Below are 23,328 nucleotides of genomic sequence, written 5' to 3'. Positions count from 1 at the left end.
TTTTGTTTTTGATGAGACACATATTTTAATTTTGATGACTATGCCTATATAGGAAAGAAAGAGGCTAAGATATAAACTATAAAACACCGCCCCCAACAGGGTCTCATGTAGCCCAGGATGAAGGTCCTCTGCTACAACTTACTAAGTGCCAGCATTACAGGTGTAGATCATGTCTGTCTACCTATCTAATTTATTTATTAACAGAGCCTTATCTAGCTTGAGACTTCCTATATAGATCTATATATCTCCAACTCAGAGATCTGCCTGCCACTACCCACCAGGTGCTGGGATTAAAGGAGTGCTTCAGCTTATCCTGTCTGTCCTGAGGAAATTTCTGATGTTGCCGGGTTCAGAGCAAGGGCTTCACTCTAGTGTAATGCTTTGAGTCCCAAGAGTTCTCTGTATCCTTTTGTGTCTATAGATAACTGTGGTCCTTGGAACTGACATATATGGTTGGTCAAGCTGATCCATGTTTCACAATCACCTCTCCATTTGGAGACTCAACTAAAGATATCTGGGGCTGCAGAGATTGTTCAGGTTAAGAGCACTGGCTGTTCTTCCTAGCGTGAGTTCAACTCCCAGCAACCACATGGTGGCTCACAGCCATCTATAATGAGATCTGGTGCCCTCTTCTGGCCTGCTGGCTCACACACAGGCAGAATACTGTATAAATAATAGATAAATAAAATCTTTTAAAAATTCCCATCTGAGTTGAGCAGTGATGACATACACCTTCAATCCCAGCACTGTGGGAGGCAGAGGCAGGCACCAGCTGGAACCATTGCTACTCATGGACAGACGGTGCCCCAAAAATACAAACATATGACTAGCAATCATAGAAATGCACATTAAAACACCCTAAAGTTGCAGGGAGGGCATAGTGGTTAGAGCAGATGGTGCCCTTGCAGAGGAATGGGGCTCAGTTCACAGGACCTACCTGACAGCTCCCAGCCATCTATAAACTCCAGGTCAGGAGAGCCAACTCTCTTCTGACCTGGGGGCATGCACATGTTGTGCATACATACGTGCAGGCAGGCAAAGCACTCATACACATAAAATTGAAATTTTTTTTAACACTTAGAAATTTCATCTCGCCCCAATGAGAATACACAGCATCAAAAAACAAACCCAGGGCCAGGCAGTGGTGGCGCATGCCTGTAATCACAGCACTTGGGAGGCAGAGGCAGGTGGATCTCTGTGAGTTAGAAGCCAGCCTGGACCACAGAGGGAGTTCTAGGACAGTCAGAACTGTTATACAGAGAAACCCTGCCCCCCCCCCAAAAGAAACAAACCCAGCTGGGTGTGGTGATGCACGCCTTTAATCCCAGCACTCAGGGAGGCAGAGATAGGTGGATTGCTATGAGTTTCAGGACTGCCTGGTCTACAAAGTGAGTCAGGACAGCCAGGGCTACTTAGAGAAACCTCCCAGTCTCAAAAAACAGAAAACAAAACAAACAGCAACAGAAAAGCAAACAAACAAACAAACAAAAATAACAGTGGGAAACAGAAACAAGAGGGAGGGTGATGAAAACAAGAAAAAATAAGGGGCTGCAGCATGAACGCTGCTCCAGTTAATAAAGGCCCCAAAAGCTGAGAATAAAGTAAAGGGGGAAATGTGTGTGGCAACAGAATGGTGAGGGAGGTGTGTGTACATGCACCTATTTGTTGTTGTTGTTGTTAAAAGTTTACTTTTATGTGTGCAGTTGTTTTGCCTACATGTCTGTACCACATGCATGCCTGGTGCCCACAGAGGCCAGAAGAGACAGTTAGATCTCATGGAATGGAGTTACAGACAGTTGTAAGCTGCCGTGTGGGTGCTGGGAATTAAACCTGGGTTCTCTGGAAGAGCAGCCAGTGACCTTAACTGCTGGGCCATCTCTCCAGCCTCTCGCATATAATTTTACCTTGTGTTACTGTGTTTATGTATGACAGAAAGGCTGCTACACACTTTACGTGCTAGGCACACTAGGTAAGCCGTCTGCCGTCTCAGCTACACTTTTTGTCTTACTTCACTTATGACCTCATTTATTTACACGATTCACATTAATTTTTTTAAAGTCTTATTTGCTTTATTTTCTGTGTATGCGTGTTTTATCTGCATGTGCAGCTGTGTACCATGTGCATGTCCTGGTGCCCACAGAGCTCAGAAGAGAGCATCAGATCGCCTGGAACTTTAATTACAGATGGCTGTGAGGCAGTACTAAGAGCTGAGCCTGGATTTTCAGAACAACAATAACAACTCTTGGTGGCTGAGGATCTCCCATACAACATTCCCCACAGTGCTTCAAATGACAAGATTCCAGTCTTTTGCCACAATGGAAGCTAGTCCATCTCCTGTTGTGGTTTCCATAATCTTACCGGGATAAACTGCTCCAGTCGGCCTTGGGGAAAGATGCCATAGAGTTTTGGCCCAAGTGACCTCTCTGCAAGAATGGCAAACATAACACTCTCCAGAACCATCGCCTCGGCCCCCTAGAACAGATGGCAACAGACCAGTTGTTAGAGTACTCTCCTAGGCAGGAACAGGCTCCTCTAGGCTACTCTTTGGCATGAGCAAAGATTCTCTCTCCTCTCTCTCCCTGCTTCCCTTTCCTCCCCAACCACAAAACACACACACACACACACACACACACACACACACACACACACACACACACACACACACACCCACCCCTTGTACAGGATTCTAGTTCACAGAATTATACTATATAAATGATGCCTAAAATTCAATTTAGGTTACTAGTTCCAAAAACACAAATTTCTCTCCAAGTAAAGACAAAAATATCTATCTATAGCCCAATATATTACATATTAATACTCTGTAGAAAATGCAGAAAAAGACAAACAAAAAATTGGTATCCTACCAAAAGAGTTGTGGCAACACTTTGTTTTTGAGAAGTCTCAGTAGCCCAGGCTGACCATGAATTGTGTAACAGGTAATTCTCCTGTCTCTGCTGAGAATACAGGTATGTGCCACAATGTTCACTTTATTTGGTATAGGGGACTCAACCTAGGACTTCTAGTACACGTTGCAAGAACTCTACACCAATTGGAACTAAATCCCCAGCCCCAATCTGTGCAGTCCCAAGTGCCTGTGGTTATCCCTAGGTTGCTGTAGTGCTAACTGCATCTGAGGGAGACATTAGTGGACTATCGAACAACACAAGTCCTTTCTCATGCCAAAAGGCACTCTCCAAAGCAAGTTGTTTTATGAAAGTGTTAAGCTGGCTTAGGTAAGGACCACAAAAAATAAATAAATATATATATATATATTTTTTTTTTTTTTAAGGGTTTTTCATCTGTGTAGCCTTGGCTGTCCTGGACTTGCTTTGTAAACTAGGCTGGCCTCGAACTCACAGAGATCTGCCTACTGAGATTAAAGGTGTGAGCCACCACGCCCAGTAACCTTTTTTTTTGGGGGGGGGGCGGTTTCGAGACAGGGTCTCTCTGTGTTAGCCATGGCTGTCCTGGACTCGCTTTGTAGACCCGGCTGGCCTCGAACTCACAGCAATCCATCTGCCTCTGCCTCCCGAGTGCTGGGATTAAAAGCGTGTGCCACCAGGCCTGGCCTTTTTTTTTTTTTTTTAAACTGAGACAGTGTCTCAGTCGGTAGCCCTGCTTGCCATGAACCCACAGGAGGAACCTAGCCAACATGTCAGTGAGCCTGAATGCTCCAAAGGCCTCCAGCCTAGTCTGTGGGTACCAGGTTTTGATTCAATTCTTGTCTCTACTCATTTCTCTATATGGCCATTATGCTCTTCTTTAGATTTATTTAGTGTGTATGAGTGTTGGTATAATTATATGCGCATGGTGTGTGTGCTTGGTGCCTGAGGAAGTCAGAAGGCATTGGATCCCTTGGAAGAGGAGTTTTGGATGGTTTGAGCCACTGTGTGGATACCAGGGACCAGACCTGGGTCCTCTGCAAGAGCAACAAGCGCTCTTTGCCACTAAGACATATCTCTAGCCTCCTTCCACCATTTTCTATCTTTAGTTCTAATAACTCATAGCTCTATAATAACTATGCCTTCAAAACCCATCCTTTTTTCCCAGTTCATATTCATTCCTCGGTCACACTGAAAACAGCGAGTTAAAGCGTGTGAGTTGTCATCTGTAAAGAGTAGCAGGCTAGAAGGGGCCCTGACTCTTTCACAGATGACTTCTCATTTATTGTCTTAGGTCCTAGCTCAGATTCCATCTCAAATTTCAAAAGCTATTTTCTATGTGCAGGCAGTTACATGCCATAGGGGGCATGTGGAGGTCAGTAGACCCCTCTTGGGAGTCAGTTCTCCTGCTACCTTATATGGGGTCTGGAGATCAAACTCAGATGACCAGACTTGCATGTTAGAGCCTCTATCTATGAGTGTCTGGCCCAATCTCACACCAATAGGTAGGTGTGTGTGTGTGTGTGTGTGTGTGTGTGTGTGTGTCCTTCCCTCTTATTCCCAGCTTTCAGGTGATTTTGATCACCCTTTGGTTTGTTTGGACAGGGCTTTCTCTGTGTAACAGCTGTGGTGTCCTGAACTCACTCTCTAGTCCAGGCTAGCCTTGAACTCATGGAGATTCACCTGCCTCTGCCTCCCAAGTGCTGGGATTAAAGGAGTGCACCACCACCGCCCAGCCTTGCCAGCCTTTCTTGGTTGGGTTTTTTTAGTTTGGTTGGTTTTGGTTTTTTCTGAGACAGGGTTTATCTGTGCAACCTTTGCTGTCCTGGACTTACTTTGTAGACCAGACTGGCCTCAAACTCACAGAGATCCACCTGCCTCTGCCTCACGAGTGCTCGGATTACAGGTGTGGGCCACCACGCCCAGCTGTTTGTTTTAAGACAAAGTCTTACTAGTAGCCCAGGCTGGCCTGGAACTCACTGTGTGCTAGTATTAGAGGCAGATGCCACCATGCCCAACTTTTGTTTTGTTTCCAGATGTGCTGGAGATGGGCCTCAGGGCCATTCTTGCTACCCATCAACTGTACTTTAAGTTCTTGGTCTGCTCCCAAGCCCAGCACGTCATTTTAGCAGGTCCTTGTCATATGTTTTTGGTTGGGTTCTTTTTTTTTTGTTTTGTTTTGTTTTTCAAGACAGGGTCTCTCTATGTTAGCCTTGGCTGTCCTAGACTCACTTTGTAGACCAGGCTGGCCTCGAACTCACAGAGATCTGCCTGCCTCTGCCTCCCAAGTGCTGGGATTAAAGGTGTGTGCCACCACACCTGGCTGTACTTTTGGTTAGTTTTTAAGACAAAATTTTTGCATTATGGTCCAGGCTACTCATAAATCTGAATCCCTCTGGACCCCTGCATCGGCTTCCCCAGTGCTGGATTGCAAGCCTCATATGTTTGCTTTGAAGTCCAGTAAGTTCATCAGCACCTGTCCATGTGCATGGTAACACCGTCACTGGGACCTGTCCATGTGTATGGCAACACCGTCACTGGGACCTGGGTCAATACTATATCTAGACTGCTGCAGAGTCCACAGAGACATGGTTCCCAGCACAGACATAGGCACTTCTATGCCCCTGATGTTCTCCCTGGTAGCTATGAGAAGCAAGTGAGCAGTGGCAGAACAAACAGGCTCGGTCCTTAGCCCACCCATCCATGCCATCATCTGGTTCAGTCACAGATGAGTGCAACCTTTGTACAGAAACAAATACCTCAACTATTTATTATTTCAGAAATAAAAATTCATTCATTCATCCATTCAAAACACAGAATGCTTGGTATATATCTAGCACTGTGATAAATATCAGGGAACTAAAGAATAAGCCCCATTAGGCCCCATTTGTGTAAAACTCACATAGAAAAACAGGAAGCAACTGTAAAAAGCTGTTTGCATGACATAACATGGCTGTTGCACTCATGAGTTCACAGCAGCTGTGATTTTCTACATTAAGACCTGCACAATACCAATGAGTCAACATTGGGGGGAGAACACGGTGGTTATACAGAGTAGCTAAGTGGTTATTAGCAGTTATTGGTGGTTAATGGTTTCTGGGAAAGGGAGAGTCAATTTTTCCCAAGTATGTAGCTCTAGCTGGTGCCCATCTTCTAATGGATGGCTCACATCCATGTGCATGCTGGCGGTACTAACTGGACTGGACTCTATGAGTTTTTTTTCTTTTTTAACGACATGTTGGTTGGGGTCTGAAGGGATGGAAGGGACTAAGGGGTTAATATGATCCAGATACACTGTCTAGGGAGTGGAGAGATGGCTCCAAGGTTAAGAACACCTGCTGCTATGGCAGAGGATGTCGGTTTGATTCCCAGCACCCATGATGACTTACAATCATACTTAACTTCAGTTTTAGAAGATTCAACACCCTCTTTTGACTTCTGAGAGAACCAGGCATGTCCACAGTCACATACCCACGCAAACAAATCACCCATAGACATAAATAAATTTTAAAGTGTTTTTTTTTTTTAATTTTATTTATTATGTATACAGTATTCTGCCTGCATGTACACCTGCACACCAGAAGAGGACACCAGATCTCATTACAGATGGTTCTGAGCCACCATGTGGTTGCTGGGAATTGAACTCAGGACCTTTGGAAGAACAGACAGCACTCTTAACCTCTGAGCCATCTATCTCTCCAGCCCCCAAAAGCAGTTTTGTTTTGTTTTTTTTAAAAGATACATTATATATGTGCGTGAGTGCTGAGCCCACTGAAGAGTTGCCAAGAACAAGGCCCACCCTCCCGACCTGAAGAAATTGATGGACAAGAAGTTCTCATGGAAGTTAAATGGTGGCACACATGTACAAGGAACACTGCAGGGCTTTGACCCCTTCATAAACCTTGTGATTGATGAGTGTGTGGAGATGGCAGCCAGCGGGCAACAGAACAACACTGGAGTGGTGTCATGTGAGGAAACCGCAGCCAGCATCATGTCAGAAGCCTTGGAAAGCATCTAAACAATGTTCAACAGAGGCGCCCATAGCCCTCCCCAAAGAGCCTGTTTGATTGTGATGAGAACTTGGTCATGGTCATATACATTTTCATATGAAACTTTCTGCTAAATAAGCTTCTGTGATACTAAAAAAAAAATTAGTATTTACCAAACAATACAACCATATATTAAACACATCAACACTCTCACAATTTTACAATGATCCCTGATAGCTTTTTTTCTACTCCATTTCATTTAGAAAGCAAACTGGGTATAATATGCACACCCCAGATTAAGAGTCTAGACAACATAGTGAAACTTTTTGTTTTCTTTTTAATTTTTTTCTTTTTTGGTTTTCGAGACAGGGTCTCCCTGTGTTAGCCTTGGCTGTCCTGGACTCACTTTGTAGACCAGGCTGGCCTTGAACTCACAGCGATCCGCCCGCCTCTGCCTCCCGAGTGCTGGGATTAAAGGCGTGCGCCACCACGCCCAGCTTTGTTTTCTTTTTAAAAAATATTTATTTATTATGTATGCAGTATTCTGCTTGCAGGCCAGAAGAGGGCACCAGATCACATTATAGATGGTTATGGGCCACCATGTGGTTGCTGGGAATTGAACTCAGGACCTTTGGAAGAAGTCAGTGTTCTTAACCTCTGAGACCTCTCTCCAGGCCCCAAAACTTTGTTCTCTTAAAAATCCAAAGAACTCAAAGCTCTAACATTTCACATAGCCTACTAATTGCAAACAAGTGATTCAAATCTGCCATGGAAGGAAGAGAACCAGGGAGAAGAGGAGGCAAAATAGCTGCCATTGTAGAAGGAGCTACAGATGCTACTGAGGTTCCAAACTGGAGGAAAACAAAGTAGCCACTGCACTTGGCAATGTACAAATTGTTGGTGATAAAAACATGAGCTTCAGTGGAGTGACAGGGACAAGTCTTAAGGTAGGAAAGGATGACAGAAGAGACCCCTGGATACATGGTGAAGCAAACGGACTTGGACTTTTCACTTTATCCATTATGGTTCACCTCTGGACAGCCAAGGCTACACAGAGAACCTGTCTCGAAAAACAAAAGAACCAAACCAAAACAACAACAAAACAAGAGAAATAGAAATTTTATCAGGAACAGTAGCAGAGACGGAATTGAGGTGGAAATGCCCAGCTCCCTGGAGAAGGAATGGAGGATGATGACAATAAGCCGAGAAGTTAAATCCAAATAAGAAAAGGGAGGCATGCTGAATGAATGCAAGAGGAAAGGTTCCCTGCACAGGGATAGCAGGTGGGAAAGACACACAAAGAACAGGGCTGGGAGCAGATGTCAGATGGGAAGCCAAAGAATGAGTTCTATACTGCATGCCTAGGGTGGGGAAAGGAAAGCTGGAAGAGAAAACAGATACCTGAAATAGACCTTAGAATCCAAAAGCAAACTAAGAGTAATTCAGCAGGCTGCCGGGCAGTCAGCACTACTACAGTGCAGCACCAGATCTCAACTGTGTTATTTCTCTAGAGTTCAGCAGCTCAGGGCTGTGGGGTCCAGTGTAATGAAGGCAAGTATGGAGGTGGCTAGGTTCAACCCTGTAGGGGCTAAAGGTAAGCACGGAAGGGCCAAGTGGAAGACAGAATGTATGGAGGGAAAGGCCTTACAAGCAAGCACAGTTGGTCCATACATGAGGACGGATGGAAAACAAGGAGGTGACAATGTCTGGACTACAGACCTCCAAGAAACCAAAGGAAGCTAGGAGGTTAGCAGATGTGGACTGCTGAAACTACAAATGATATCAGAAGGAATGATTGGAAATGTTCAAGAGGGATGCAATATAGAACAGAGTATCTGGGCCACAAAATGATGACAGCAGGTTGTTATAGATCCTTGGCATAATGCGTACAAGAAGCAGGCAGCCCAAAGACCAGTGAAGGCGTGTGGGCAGGGATTTCTGTTGGCAATGTTTGGATGCAATATAGAAGAAGCAGGAAGACAACAACCCCACCTGTGAGTGGCTGGGTTGAAAATGTCCTTGCCTACAAGGGGCATGAAAGAAGATGTTAAGGGGAAGGCAAGGCTCTGGAGCAATAGTCAGAAGAGAAGGACATTTTGCATTTATGTATGCATGTTTTATAAGTATGTGCATGCACATGTAGAAGTCAGAGGACAACTTGCGAGAGTTTGTTCTTTCCTTCCACCACGTGGGTGCTGGTGATAAGACACAGGTGGCCAGACTTGATAACAAGCACTTTACCTGCTAAGTCATCTCACCAAGCAGGTGAGATGGTAAAGAAACATAATGAGACATGGAGACCGGCTCTGCTTCCACACCTGTGTGCACACCAACTCCAAAGATCACAGGTAAAGTCAGATCCCTTGTGAAACTGGCCCTGAGAAGGAAGGGGAGGGGCTGCTGGGATCGTTTGTCTTTGAGGATGGTAGTGAAACCCAAGGGAGGAACATACAAGAGTGTCAAGCAGGATACTTCTGGGTCAGGAGGCTCTGCTACAGGGATGCCACTGCAGCTGCAACGTGACAGAGAAAGCAAGAAACACCAGCTCCCAGTTCAGAGGCTTCTGGGGTGGTCAGCTGGCCATGTCACATTGACCATGCTGTGTACACCAGCGCCCTTCCCTGTAAGCCTGAGGTAGTAGGGAATGCCCACAAGGTGCCTACCCTCCACTGCTCATTTCACATCTAGCGCCTCAAGTTCCCTTGAATGCATGTATCTCAGTGTAGTTATCTCAGTTCCATAATCTGTGAAGAAGCCTTTCCAACCTGGCTACCAAAGCCATGACAAGCACTGCCACTTCCTCAAGGGGAAGAGTGCCAGTGAAGCAACCAGGCAGTGATCTGCTTCCTGATGATGGTGAGACACTGCCGGAGAAGCCAGGTACCTCCACAGGACTATCAGAGATTATTTCCTGAGCCTGCATCTCTCAGTATCTCGAACACTGCTTAGAAATTGCCACCAGACACATTAACTCCTCAGGAGTTAGGAAGCCCCTTACGGCTCAGGCTCAGTGAGCTGGTCTAGAGCCCTTCTTCTGAGAAAGATCAAAGACCAGAAGTTTCCAAGGGCAGATCAGGTCTGCCAAACCACAATGCGGTGAGGCTGGGCACCACCAATTTACAGCTCATGCAGATGAGAAGGGACTCAGTTACTTACTTGAAATTCATTTTCATTCTGAGCTTGTTCGGATCCCTCTTTATTACAGGACCTCTATGAATGAGAAAAAGCAAACACTTCCGGTGAGATGGAGCACACTGAGCAGACACTAACTTTGCAACCACAGAACAGGTGTTCACAAAACACCTCAGCTCTTTAACAAGGGCTTTTGGCCCCCCAGGTGACCGGCGTAGTCTAAAGGCACCAGCAGTCTCCAGCACTTGTGCCAACACCTTCAAAGTGCTTCATCTTTTTACAGGGAAAGGGATGTGCTGCTTGAGACTAAATAGCTGTGCCTCTTGTGGCTGTCCCCATGTACCTTTCACAATTTCATTGTTACAGGAAAGTCACTAGAGAGTGCTCTCTTCCAATCGGGCCGTCTAAAGCTCTGCCTGAATTAGCTATGTGGTTCTCTCAAGCGAACCTGCAAAACAGGAATGTCAACAGGCCTGTGGAGGGCTGCAGGCAGCAGAGAATGTGGACAAGAGGAAAGCACTAAGCAGGTGGGAAAGCTAGGGTGCGCTCCGCACACCTGCCACTTGCCCAGACTAGCCTTTTGCTCCAACCAGTCGAAGTTCAAAATCAACTGTTCCTCTAGCCAACAGAGGGATGCATTTAACAAAGCTTCAGGGTCAGCTTATAACTGATATATTAGGAGCTACTTTTACATTACTTTCCTCAATGAAATTGCAGTTACTGGCAACCATGCTTCTAACAATAACAACATACTGGATCACTGACTGGCATTAAGAGCTTGGGCTACTTCTTACAGGTCACTTATTTCCAAGCCACCCCCACCCCAAGTGCTTTAAAACCAAAATACTGGCTTAGTAAAGGGAAGGGAAAAATAAAATCAGAAATTTAAGGGTTGTGTCAAAATTGTACACTCAGATGCCTTCAAAACTGAATCTTACAATTACATCAGGTTTACTTGAGCCAAACAGAAAGGAATCCTGTAAAGGAAACCTCCGTAAAAGATTTTTAAGCTAACAAATTCTTGAACATCCCATAAAAAACATACCTTGCCATTCCACAGCTTTATCAAAAACACCTGTACCAAGGGTGGAAAGTGTGGACAGGAAAAAAAAATGCCAGGTTAAGCAACACCGGCTACTCTAGCAGCATTCAAAACACCCTGTGATTTAAAGCAACCGCTCTCACCATCATATACCAAATAACATTCCAACATATCTTAATGTGTTTGGTATAGAAAAGTGCATTTAACTTACTTCTTTATAAAAGCAGACAAAATAAACATCCATGTTCATAAAGCTATCTGCAAAAAGTCTCCTAACACTGTACTTACACATATGCAATAGTAAACATAACATGCGGGTGAGTACATCTGAAACAGGGCAGTCATTACAAACAGGGTGTGATATTTTCTTTTGTGTAGTCTGTATTTCTCTGATGAAAATCTAGATGTTACAGGTTAAATCCCGTTACAATAATGGTACAAAAGCCATCATATAATAATAACCCAGCCCTCTGCTGACAGTGTGTCAACTTGAGGTGAGAGTGACTCAGGTGTCAGAAAGCTTTACTGTGCCTTCTGCCCAGAGCACTCTGCTGCTGGTGCCATTGTTTTGGACTCTCACACAGCAGTCTATCTCAAGGGGTCTACGGGTTTTTAATCAATGAAGGGCTTCACTTTTTATTGTTTGTGTTCCTTCAATGCACAAAGAAATTCCTGGTGTTTCTTTGCTGTGGCTGGTGTGGGCAAGCAAGCACTACACTGTGTTGCACATGGCAAACATGCTCAAGGAGAGTCACCTAGTGCCTCAGAACTGACTAGCTGCTCACGTTCCAGGATGGGAGAACTGGTTGCATAAGAATCAGGAGACCAGGGCTGGAGAGATGGCTCAGCAGTTAAGAGCACTGGCTGTTCTTCCAGAGGTCCTGAGTTCAATTCCCAGCAACCACATGGTGGCTCATAACCTGTAATAGGATTTGATGCCCTCTTCTGTCATTCATGCAAGTAGAACACTCATACAAAAAAACACCAAATGGGGCTAAATGTCTCTTTAAAGGTCTTTGTGCTTTTTTTTTCCTTCAAGGAAGGTTACTAACAAAACAAGTTCTATGGTCTGATAATTCATACTAATTCTGTAGAAAGTAAGTAACTTGCACATCCTACAAAATTTGCTGTAACGGGATTTGACCTGTACAAACCCTCAATGACTACGGTTATTCCTATGCTACTGCTAGAACTGTAACTTAGGGAATAGTTAACAGGGTGTTAGCTAACAGAAGTCCTTTCCCTGTCTAATGGTGCTCTCCAAAGCAAGTCATTTTACCTAAAAACAAACTGCCTGGTCCAAGGACCATTCTTTTTTAACATATTGCTACAAGAGGTGGGCATAAATTCCATTGCTTCTTTTCCAACATTCACCCGCCCCATCCCGTTCCAAATGGAACCTATGATTTATCATGAGAGCACCATCGCAAAGGCAAGATGGACTTCTGCAGTCCCATGTTCTGTTTCCTCAGTACAGAATGAGTTTGTACCCAGGAGAAAAAACAGGAAATCTCAAAGCAGAAAGACAGATGGCCATGAACTCATGTAAAGTCAAACACACCTCCTAAGGTGCACCAAGCAGACACACCTACTCTGTGAGAATCTCAAAGACTGTCAAGAATCAGGAAGCAAATTAGGATTTTAGACTCTGTACTAATTTACTTTAGCAGCACAATTTTATTTAAGACAGGTGCTAAAATACACTGTATGAACATTTAGCACAACTTTATATTTTCCTCCAACTAACTTCAAAGTTAAAATTATCTTTCAAGTTAAAACACTAACTTAAAATTTAATATTAGGTATTTTATTATCTATGTGTGTATGCTGGACGCCAGAAAACAATCTTTCTTTGGAACTGAGTCTCTCCTTCCACTGTGGGTTCCAGAGATTCAACTCAGGCTATCCTGCTGGAATGGCAAATGCTTTTATTCATTGACCCTATTTAATATCTATTTACTTATGGTTTTAAATGTTTTATTATTATTCTGCTCTTATTTTTAATGATGCATATAAATGTGCTTGGGTGTGGACTTGAACTATTGAGGCTAGAAGGTGTTGGATTCTCCTGGAATTACATTTGACTGTGAGCCATCATGTGGGTGCTAGGAACTGAACCTGGGTCCTTTGTACACACAGTAAGTGGTCTTATCTACCGAGCCATCTCTCCTATCCCTGCATAGATTTTTTAAAATTGATTTACTTTTAAATTTAGAATATAAATTCTGCCTACTAAGATAAGAGAAGAGAGGACTTCCATTTTCACTTCATGTCTCTCTACTACTTAGAAGCCACTTGTAAAGAAGTACCACACTTGATGCCAGGCTTCAAATGTTTTTCCCCCCCTAACAAAAATTATATTTAAGGCTTTATGGGCTTAGTTTACTTTCTTTTAATGAGATTTATTGTATGAACATGGAGAGAAGGAAGGGAGGAGAGTTGAAACAGAGAGACAAAAGAAAGAGGGAGAGAAAGGAAGAAAGAGGGAAGAGAGGGAGAGGTAGGAAGAGAGAGGGAAGAAAGGGAGAGGGAGGAAGAGAGAGGAAAGAGAGGGAGGAAGAGAGGGAGGAAGAGAGAGGGAAGAGAGGGAGAGGGAGGAAGAGAAAGGGAAGAGAGGGAGAGGAAGAGAGAGAGAGGGAAGGGAAGAGAGGGAAGAGCTATTTTGGGTTTTTACTAGTTTGTTTTTTCAGACAGGGTTTCTCTGTGTATCCCTAGCTAACCTGGATTCAGTTTGTAGACCAGGCTGGCCTCTCACCGAGATCCATCTGCCTTTGCCTCCCTAAGTGCTAGGATTACAGGGCATGCCTGATTGTGCCCAGCTTGTTTGTTTGTTTTGCCAAGCAAACAAATTTAAGAAAAAGTGATGAAGAACTTTAGAGAACAGGAGCGTTCCCAGGGAGAAATTAAGATTTTGGTTTGTTTGTGCGCTTGTCTCTGCCGCCCCCCCCCCCCCCCCCCCCCCCGCCAGGGCTGAGTATGCTTTGCAAATTCTCTTCCAGGCTGGCCTGGAACTCAGAGATTCACCTGCCTCTGCCTCCGGAGTACTGGGATTAAAGGTGTGCGTCACCATACCTGGCTCATATATTTTTTGTTTTGTTTTAAATTTTATTTATTTTATATATAAGTGCTCTATCTGCATGTACACTTGCATGCCAGAAAAGGGTATCAGATCCTAGTAAAGATGGTTGTGAGCCACCTATGTGTGGTTGCTGGGAATTAAACTCAGGACCTCTTAAAAGAGCAGACAATACTCTTAACTGCTGGGCCATCTCTCTAGCCCCTTGGTTTTATATTTTAAATCAGACTATGAAAGTAATAAATTACGGAGTACTGATCTTCAGAAGATTCTATCCCAGAGCCTGGTAAGAAAATGGAAAAATGTTCGGTAGTTCATGCCTATAATCCTAGCACTCAGGCAGATCTCAAGTTCCTGAGTTCAAGGCCTGCCTGGTCTACATAGTGAGTTCCAGGTCAGCCAGCACTACACAGTGAGCTGACTACAAACACACAAAGGGGTATAGAACAGCTAAGACAATGTTGGAGCATACGGTGAGAGACCATTTGATTAAATTTGCTACTGTTTAACTTTACGTTTAAAAGCCTACTTTAGGGTTGGAGCTTAGTGGCAGAACCTTCATGCAGCACAGGTGAGGCCTTTGGCTCAATCCCTAGCACTCACATACACACATTGGTATCTACTTTTAATTATCTATTGTTCCATACTAGACAAGTTTCTGTCTCTAAGCTCACTGAATTTTTATTTTTAAATGTATTTATTTATTATGCATACAGTGTTCTGCTTGCATATACTCCTGCAGGCCAGGAGCAAGAGCAGGCAATAAAGAGGGCACCAGATCTCATTATAGATGGTTGTGAGCCACCATGTGGCTACTGGAAATTGAACTCAGGACCTTTGGAAGAGCAGCCAGTGCTCTTAACCTCTGAACCATCTCTCTAGCCTCTTAGCCAGTTCTTAATAAAAGACTCCTCAAATAGTTAATGAGAAAAATGGGTTTGACTAAACTCTTAACAACAGAGGCTCATCTGTGAGGTCAAACCCAGTATCACATTGGTGTGCCCGGAGTCTAGGCAAAGGAGGGTTTGTGGATAAGATAAATTAGTGAAAGACATAGAGAAGGTGATGTGAAGTGACAGATAGGTCTTTGGAACAATTACAGTGTCTTCCTTTTTAAATTATGTGTGTGTGTCTATGTATGGGTACAGCACACATGTAAAGGTGTTCACAGGGCCAGGTGTTGGAGCCCTTGGAGCTGGAGTTACAGGCAGTTATGAGCAGCCAAGTGCTCTTAACCATTGAGCCATGTCTCCAGACCCCACCGCCTCTCTTAAACAAGCCTCTCTATAAAATATAAACTGTAGCCTTTTTAAATGTCCTGGGACCTATGAAGAGTTAAGAAAGAATAACTGACAAGCGGTGGTGGTATACGCCTTTAATCCCAGCACTTGGGAGGCAGAGGCAGGCAGATCTCTCAGTTCATCTCTGAGCTCGAAGCCAGCCTGGTTCCAGGACAGCCAGCCAGGGCTATGTAGAAAATCCTGTCTTGAAAAAACTAAAAAAAGGAAGGAAGAAAGGAAGGGGGTGGGGGAGGAAGGAAGGAAAGAAGGCATGTAGGAAGGCCGACAAGACAGACAGATCTAACTAAACAGTCTGTTCAGTTTGGGGAAGAAAGCCAACAGCCCGTGCAGGAATAAGCAGAAACTGAGCATCTGCGGGTCTGTAGTCTATAGGATCCCAGGAGACAAGAGAGGAACTGTGTCTTGCTAAGTGCCAGAAGCCTTGATACTGTTTGGTTCTGGAGTGGCTTAGGCTTCACTGCTGTGTAGCCCAGGCCTACATTTGAATTTGAAGACTGGTAGTCTCCGCCCCAGCTAGCCAACCACTCTAAATTCTAGGTGACTCATTTTTTGTTGTTGTTTGGGGTATTTGTTGTTGTTGTTGTTTTGTTTTGTTTGTTTTTGAGAGATGATCTTACTATGTTCCTGGCTGGTCTGGAACTCAGATCTTCCTCCACTTGTCTCCTGAATGCTAAGATTACAGGCCTACACCATCATGTCTAGCAAGAGACATTTTAACATGAAAGGCAGCATATGTTGTGACCCCTAGCTGCCACAATCCTGCTCAGTCCCTGCTACTAATTAATGCTATTGTTCCATCTCAGGCGAGGCTAGAAAAACAAAAACAAACACAAACTAGGAAGACAAAAAATTGAGGCTCTCAAAAAGCCATGATATTCAACTAGCGTGTTTTAATCTTATTTGTTATTGCTGTGTACATGTATGAGTGTAGGTCCTCACAATCCATGGCCGCCGTGTGCAGAGGACAATTTTCAGGAGTCAGTTCTCTCCTTACACTATATGTTCTAGAAATCAAATTCATTTCACCAAGCTAGTTAGGGGATGCTTTTACCCACTGATCTGCTTGCTGGCCCTCAATGTTTTGTATCATATGTACTTCTCAGTATTACTATGGGCCATAGCCTTCTCCTCCTCGTTTCAGTGGGAAAAAAAATTTTTTTAATTGTTTGTTGTTTTTTCCAGCACTGTGAAATACTTTACACACAGAACAGGTTACAAACTCTCAATGCAATGGTTTAAAGTGCAGATTATATAATTACCTTGTGGAACCGAAACAAGTAATTTCTATGACTATATCTTATTATCATCTAGTCCAGCTTCCTGGACATTGGTTATCTTTAATATGGGTTATTTAGAGAATGTGGGTAGCTGATTAGAGCCTCTGAGAGGCCTTGGGAACATGCACCAATAACTGACCTAAGACTTCTTGCATTTTCAAAGATTGCAAGAAACTTTTTCCCAAGAGTGTCTCCCTTTCTGGTCTGGCATACTGAAGGCTTCACACAGGAACTGGCACCCAGTGCTGAGGGTGAAAAAGAGAGTCTATACCTAATTTTTCCCCTAACTCTCAATAGGTATGTGTACATGATGTGCTGGAGTTGGAGGAAGAAACTGAGTACTTCAACTGCATTCTCAAAATGAAGCCACGAATTTTGAAGTTTACTCAATGTTTGTCATTTTCTACTGAGGAAACAGAAGATAGGGGTCTGGTTTGCCTTGGACCAAAAAAAAAAAGAAAAAGAAAAAAAAGAAAAGATAATATTTTAATATATAACATTCTGAAATTGTAATCACTGCACCTCTTTAAACACAGCACAAATTGTAGCTGGTGCTACTTAACAAGCATTACAATTTTCTTTTTAAAAAGCATTTCTTGAATCCAAAAACTAAAGAAAGAAATGAAAGCTGTAGAGAATGCTCCAACTTCAGAGATCTCATACTATACCGTGAATCGTGTCTGTCACCTGGAAACCAGAGTGCTCCAGGCACGATCGCATGGACAAGCCTGCAGCAGAGAACACATGCACACAGCTAAAGTGGTACATTACCCCCCACACCCTTCACTCCCCCAACACATTCCTTCCCAGAGAGGGGTGGGCTGTGGCCACGTCATCATTCCAGAGACCAGATCTGCATTGGCTTTGTGCTAAAATCCCAAACATTTACAACCAGCAAGACAAAAACACTTTGAATAGGCCAAAATTAGACACATCAGTCTATGGTTTATTTAGTTACCAAAAGGCACCAAAGCAGGTATTAAAGGACAATGGGTGGTGATTTGGCAACAACATCTGGAGAGCATTAACTAAGAAATGCTAGTCAGGCCCAAAGGGTGGGTGCCCATGATGGGAGGTGCCCACATGGGAGCGTTTCACTTCTGAGAAGGAGGTTGCAGCTGCCTCAGAAACAGATGTAATTATACTGTTCTCAAAGCACAGGGATCTTTGTAAAGCAAAGTTAGCCAAACAACTTGAACTCATAATGACATTAATGTGACAAGGAAAAGATGGTAGTTCCCAGGCCTCAATGCCAGGGCCTGGCTCTGAACTAGGCAAATCAGTTTTAAGTCACTGCACTAAACATGACCTGAGTTTTTCACAGAAATATTCATGGGCAACTGATTACTCAGTAGCCAGTAGTTCTATACTGATAATTTACAAGCTATCCTTTATTTCACTGTAATTTAATTTTTAAGCTGTAGTTAAGAGAAAATATTTTGTTTCATCTGAACTCAAAAGCAACAGTGTTCCAAATAGTAGTCTTTGGATTAATGATACATATCTGCGTTGTGCCTTGATACCTTTAATTATATTATAGTTAGTATTCAAACAAGCAGTAATATTAGCCTTCTGTTATCAAAACCAAAATAAAACATTTTTTTTTTCAGGCAGTACTCGAAGGAGGTCTTTATAGACACTCATGCCTGGGCTATCCACAGCGGGGAGACCAGTCTCACTGCTCATGCAAAGGACCTGGCCTAATAGTTACAGTTCTGACACAGGCAGGCCAAGCCCTCCTCTGAGCCTTCTGCCACATGGACAATACATACTGACATTTGTGTCTTCCACACTTCATGAGAAATAATTAACTGGTTCTTTGTAATCAGCTAAGCCTGCTACTTTGCTAAAATGCTGCAGAGCTCATGCTCCTTCCCAGTACCAGAAAGAAAACCCACGACTTCCGTTGATATCTGACTCTAGAGTCTAAGCTCTCGTCTAATAATTATATAGCCAAAGTGGAAAAGGCTGAACTGTTTGCTTTTCAAATGTTCTACTAAGCTACTTTAGTTGAGTTATTTTATACTTGAGCTTGGCTTTCATTACCTATCCATTTATTAAAAACAGACTCTTCATTAAGATGGAAGCGAGGTTATGTAAAAGCCACTACATCCTGCTACCATGTTGAAAACAGCCCAGTATGCTCATGTTTCACAAGTTTACTACAAATACTGCACAGTGTGCTCTTGGTCTCATCTTGTGCTCATATTTTCAAATGAAACTCTCCTTACCCCTTTTAAACACAGGACTTTTACATAAACCCCTAAAACCAACACAGATCCTAACAGAACCTGCAGACACAGTTGGGAAGTTTGCTTATGTCTCATCTAATAGAGGATGAGGGGAAGAGGAAGAGACAATGTCTGGGGGACACAAACTGTGGGCCTTAACCCAGTCAGTGGTTACCTTGCTTTTCTGGTACAAACCCTTAGAACTGCACCAAAGAGCAGTCACTTCACTGCCACTATAGAAATAAAGTACATTAGCATCTCAAAATACCAGGAGAAATGAAAAGGCTAAGAAGCAGCTAGTTATTTTTAACCAAACCATTTTTCAAATAGTCATTGATCAAAGAAAGGGCTTAAGAAATATTTCCACTTAGTATCTGATTATCAGAAGAAAGTCAAAACGGTTTAAACAAGTATGGGGAAAGGGAAAGGAAGGACATATTAAATTAAATCAGTCCTACAACTAAGCAAAACATCGGAAAAAATCTGAAAAATAAGTAAGTCTACCATTATGTGTGGTAGTCTTTAACTAACATTCTTCAAGGAAAGAGGAAGGTGTGATCCCTTTAAGGCATAGCACTTACATAGCTGACCGGGGAGATACTTCATTTGTGTCTGGATAAACATACAAAAGATGTGGGCTTCCATAAAAAGAAGAACAGAAAATTTGAATTCTATTATTATTATTTACATTTTCCTTTAGTGCAGAGGTTTACTAAAGCAATGGGATTTATTATTTACTAAAGTAATGACACTCCAATTTCTCAGCTCCGTGAGAGACTGACAGTTTACTATTAATTTTGGTAATGCTGTTATTGTGATAAGAAAGCTCTAACCATAGACCTTAGAGAATTCCTTCCATTATAGCTAAACTCATTCCAAAAAGCCAAATTTTAAATTCCAGATGAGAAAAACAAAAACAAAAATTTTAAACTGTACTGAAAATGTCTGTGAAGAATTAAAACCCATGGTACAGCAGTGTCACAGTGCTTTGGAAGCTCAACTTCACTCTTCTGGGCTTGGCTATCACCTGTGTGTTCCTCAGTGTCTTTTCTACTGTTTCTCCCACTACAGCCATTTTTCAGCATGCCCAAATTTGATTTCTCTCATTATGTTCTCAGTATCCCTAATGGCCAACAGCTATTAATATCTGAATCTCCGAGCTGGCAGCAATATCCCTGCTAGACCCTGCAGAGTCTGAGACACACACCTGTGCCCCCAACAAACAAATGTAATTTGAAGCTGTAAGTTCATGGCTTTACTACTTAAGCTCCAATGGAAAGACTGCACTTAAGCTAATTATATGAAAATAAAAATTCCTATCTATGGCCCAGCGGTGGTGGCGCACGCCTTTAATCCCAGCATTTGGGAGGCAGAGGCAGGTGGATTCCTGTGAGTTTGAGGCCAACCTGGTCTACAAAGCCAAGTCCAGGACAGCCAAGGCTACACAGAGAAACCTTGTCTTTAAAGAAAAACAAAAAACAGGGGCTGGAGAGATGGCTCAGCAGTTAAGAGCACTGGCTGTTCTTCCAAAGGTCCTGAGTTCAATTCCCAGCAACCATATGGTGGCTCACAACCACCTATGAAGTGATCTGGTGCCTTCTTCCGGCCTGCAGGCACACATGCAGGCAGAATACTATATATATAATAAATAAATATATATAGAAAAACAAAAAACAAAACAAACAAAAATTCCCATCTATGAAACAAATGAATAACTTTTCTCATCAAAAACTGCTTTACTGTCTATTTCATCAAATGTTGAGACTATTTGGAATGTGCTTATTTGCACATAAGGGCTTTTCTACTGAGAGGTTGGCAAGCATGGCCTCTATCTCCTTTAGGGGATATGGCTTCAGGAATGGAAAATGATTTCACATTTTCCTAATTAAAATAAAAATAACTGGATAAGTGTTCCTCCAAATTTGAATTGTCTGTAAGATATATTCTAGTCTACTAGATGGTAAGAGTTAATTCTCCCTTAAATAGCTTTAACTATTCTGCTTTTTAAACTTTTTTATTATATTTAATTTACTGTGTGTGTGCTGTTGTTGCATATGTGCTAAAACACAGAGGTCAGAGGACAATTTCCAGGACTTGGTTCTCTCAGGCCTATAGTCCCATTATTCAGGAGGCCAAGATAAGAGCATTGCTGTGAGTTTGGGGCTAGCCTGCTTCGGCTACAGTGTGGATAGAATGTCTCAAAAAAGAAAATGAATGTTTTACTGTAACACATGGAAGAATATACCATGAGCACTTAAAATGCTTCTACTGGGGCTGAAGAGATGACTCAGTGGTTGCTCTTCCAGAGAACTTGGGTTCAATTCCTAGCACCCATGACAGCTCACAACATGCCTAAAAACTCCAGTTTCAGAGGATCCGCTCCCCTCTTTGGTCTCCTTGGACACTCAGCACATACATGCAGGCAATATGCCCATACACATAAAATAATATTTAAAAAGAAGAAAAAAGGAAATTGCTTCTACTTAAGCTTTGTGTAGAAATGACAAATTTGTTACTCAGATTACACTCTTCAAAAAGTACTGCTTAAATAGAAAATGCTAAAGCAGATCAAGAGTGGAACACCTCAGACTTTGACACTCAAAGGGAAAACAATTAAGACTGATTCATTAAATGTGCCTAAAGGACACCTATTATTTCAAAAATTTGCCTTAAAATGTTACTTTGGGACTAGAGAGATGACCAGTGCTTGAGAGCACCTGTGATCTTCTAGAGAACCAGAGTTCGATTCCCAACACCTACATGGTAGGTAGCTCACAAAGTTCTATAACTCCAGACCCAGGGGATCTGGTGTTCTCCTCTGACCTCCAAGGGAACCAGGCATACATGTGATGCACAGACACATGCATGCAGAACATCCATACATATAAAATATATTTAAAGACAAGACAAAATAAAAAAAACAATACTGCAGTTTGGCAGCAGGCCTTGTTGTTTCTGCCTGTAATCACAGAATTCAGGAAGCAGAAACAAGAGGATCAAGTCTAAGGCCAGCCTGAATTAATATAGAGGCTAGAGTGAAATCTGGCCTAAAGAATCTAAAATAGGGGCTGGAGAAATGGTTCAGTGGTTAAGAGCACCACCCGCTCTTTCAAAGGTCCTGGGTTCAATTCCCAGCAACCACATGGTGGCTCACAACCATCTATAATGAGATCTGACTCTCTCTTCTGCAGATAAAGCACTCATATACAATAAATAAATCTTTTTTAAAATCCAAAATAAACTACAAAGATTATGAATCTAACAAAATTCAGAGCTTTAAAGAACTCTCAGAGAAATATTAACAAATTCAACCATTCACCTGCACTCAGGTTACACTTTGTCAATTATAGCCTTCTTTGAAACTCTCAACTCAAGCAGCATGTTATGCACACACTTTCAGGAAGAGCAGCTGCTCTTGCAAAGGACCTGAGTAAAATTCCCAGCACCTACACAGTAGCTCACAACCTTTTGTAACTCCAGTCCTAGGGGATCTGACGCCCTTTTCTGGCCTCCACAGGCAGTGCATGCACATAGTACACAAACACAAGCAGGAAAACAATCATAAAATTAAAATTTTCAAATAAAAAAATTTTAAATAGAAATTTTTAAGTAAGATACAAATTTCAAATAAAAACTGTACACACAGGATAAAATATTGCTGATTAGTCTAAAATACCTTCTCCATGTTAGAGTTCATCATTTAAGAATGAGCTGCAAAGTTCAATGTAGAAATTACTATCAAAGTCAGGCAAACCTTATACTTCTCTCAATTTCTGGTTTACTATTTAATATTAGATTAAAAATAACAAGTAATAGATTGTAAACAATAAGCCAAGTGTGCAGCCCAATTAAAATAAAAGCAGTAAGTATCTTTAGTACATGTTTATAGTATTTATTTAAGATCTCTTTGCAGGTATTTTAGGAAAGAGTGAAAATGTCTGTGACCCACCCCCTCCCAGGTGAACCCTGAACTCACCATCTTTAAAATCGCCCCATACAGTCGCAAGAGCACTTTCCGAGGCTCATCGCCAACACTAGCTATGGAGTCTGGCAAGGAACACTGGAACAGCATGTTACTGAGACCACCCCTGTAAGAAAATACACAGAAGGAAAAGCTCAGTCATTCTTCCTGGGTGAATACAGACAAACTATCAGATGATTTAACTGTGCTTATCTGAGTATTGGTGTGTTCTCTCTGGGTATTTGACAACACTGACCATGAACTCCCATTTTCCAACAAATTTCATAAGTCCAATCACCCTCGAGGACCATAAAAGTGTGAAAGAGCAAGGAGGAAAATCCTCAGCATTAAGAATGGCAATGTTCCACATCCCCTGGATGGGGAGACCTGGTGGCACTCAGAGGAAGGATAGCAGGCTACCAAGAAGAGACTTGATG

The 23,328-nt window shown here is 42.6% G+C and overlaps 1 protein-coding gene across 3 annotated transcripts in view; it reads right to left on the bottom strand.

Annotated features, from left to right (window-relative positions):
• Chka (choline kinase alpha) overlaps positions 1-23,328 on the bottom strand; it is a 47,400-nt gene that overhangs the window by 9,951 nt on the left and 14,121 nt on the right. The window contains exons 2-5 of one of the 3 annotated variants that reach the window (XM_051145774.1): positions 22,907-23,018; positions 11,049-11,078; positions 10,028-10,081; positions 2,359-2,472 (exon numbers count right to left, since the gene is read on the bottom strand). In XM_051145774.1, coding sequence (XP_051001731.1) covers positions 2,359-2,472; positions 10,028-10,081; positions 11,049-11,078; positions 22,907-23,018 — 310 coding nt within the window. The remainder of the gene's footprint in view (positions 1-2,358; positions 2,473-10,027; positions 10,082-11,048; positions 11,079-22,906; positions 23,019-23,328) is intronic. The other 2 variants (XM_051145775.1, XM_051145776.1) reach the window with 2 other exon arrangements.

The sequence above is a fragment of the Acomys russatus genome, chromosome 5 (assembly GCF_903995435.1).
Source record: "Acomys russatus chromosome 5, mAcoRus1.1, whole genome shotgun sequence".
In the NCBI taxonomy this organism is placed as follows: Eukaryota; Metazoa; Chordata; class Mammalia; order Rodentia; family Muridae; genus Acomys; species Acomys russatus.
The sequence above is the reverse complement of the archived record's forward strand: the minus strand, read 5'-3'. Positions and strand labels throughout refer to the sequence as shown.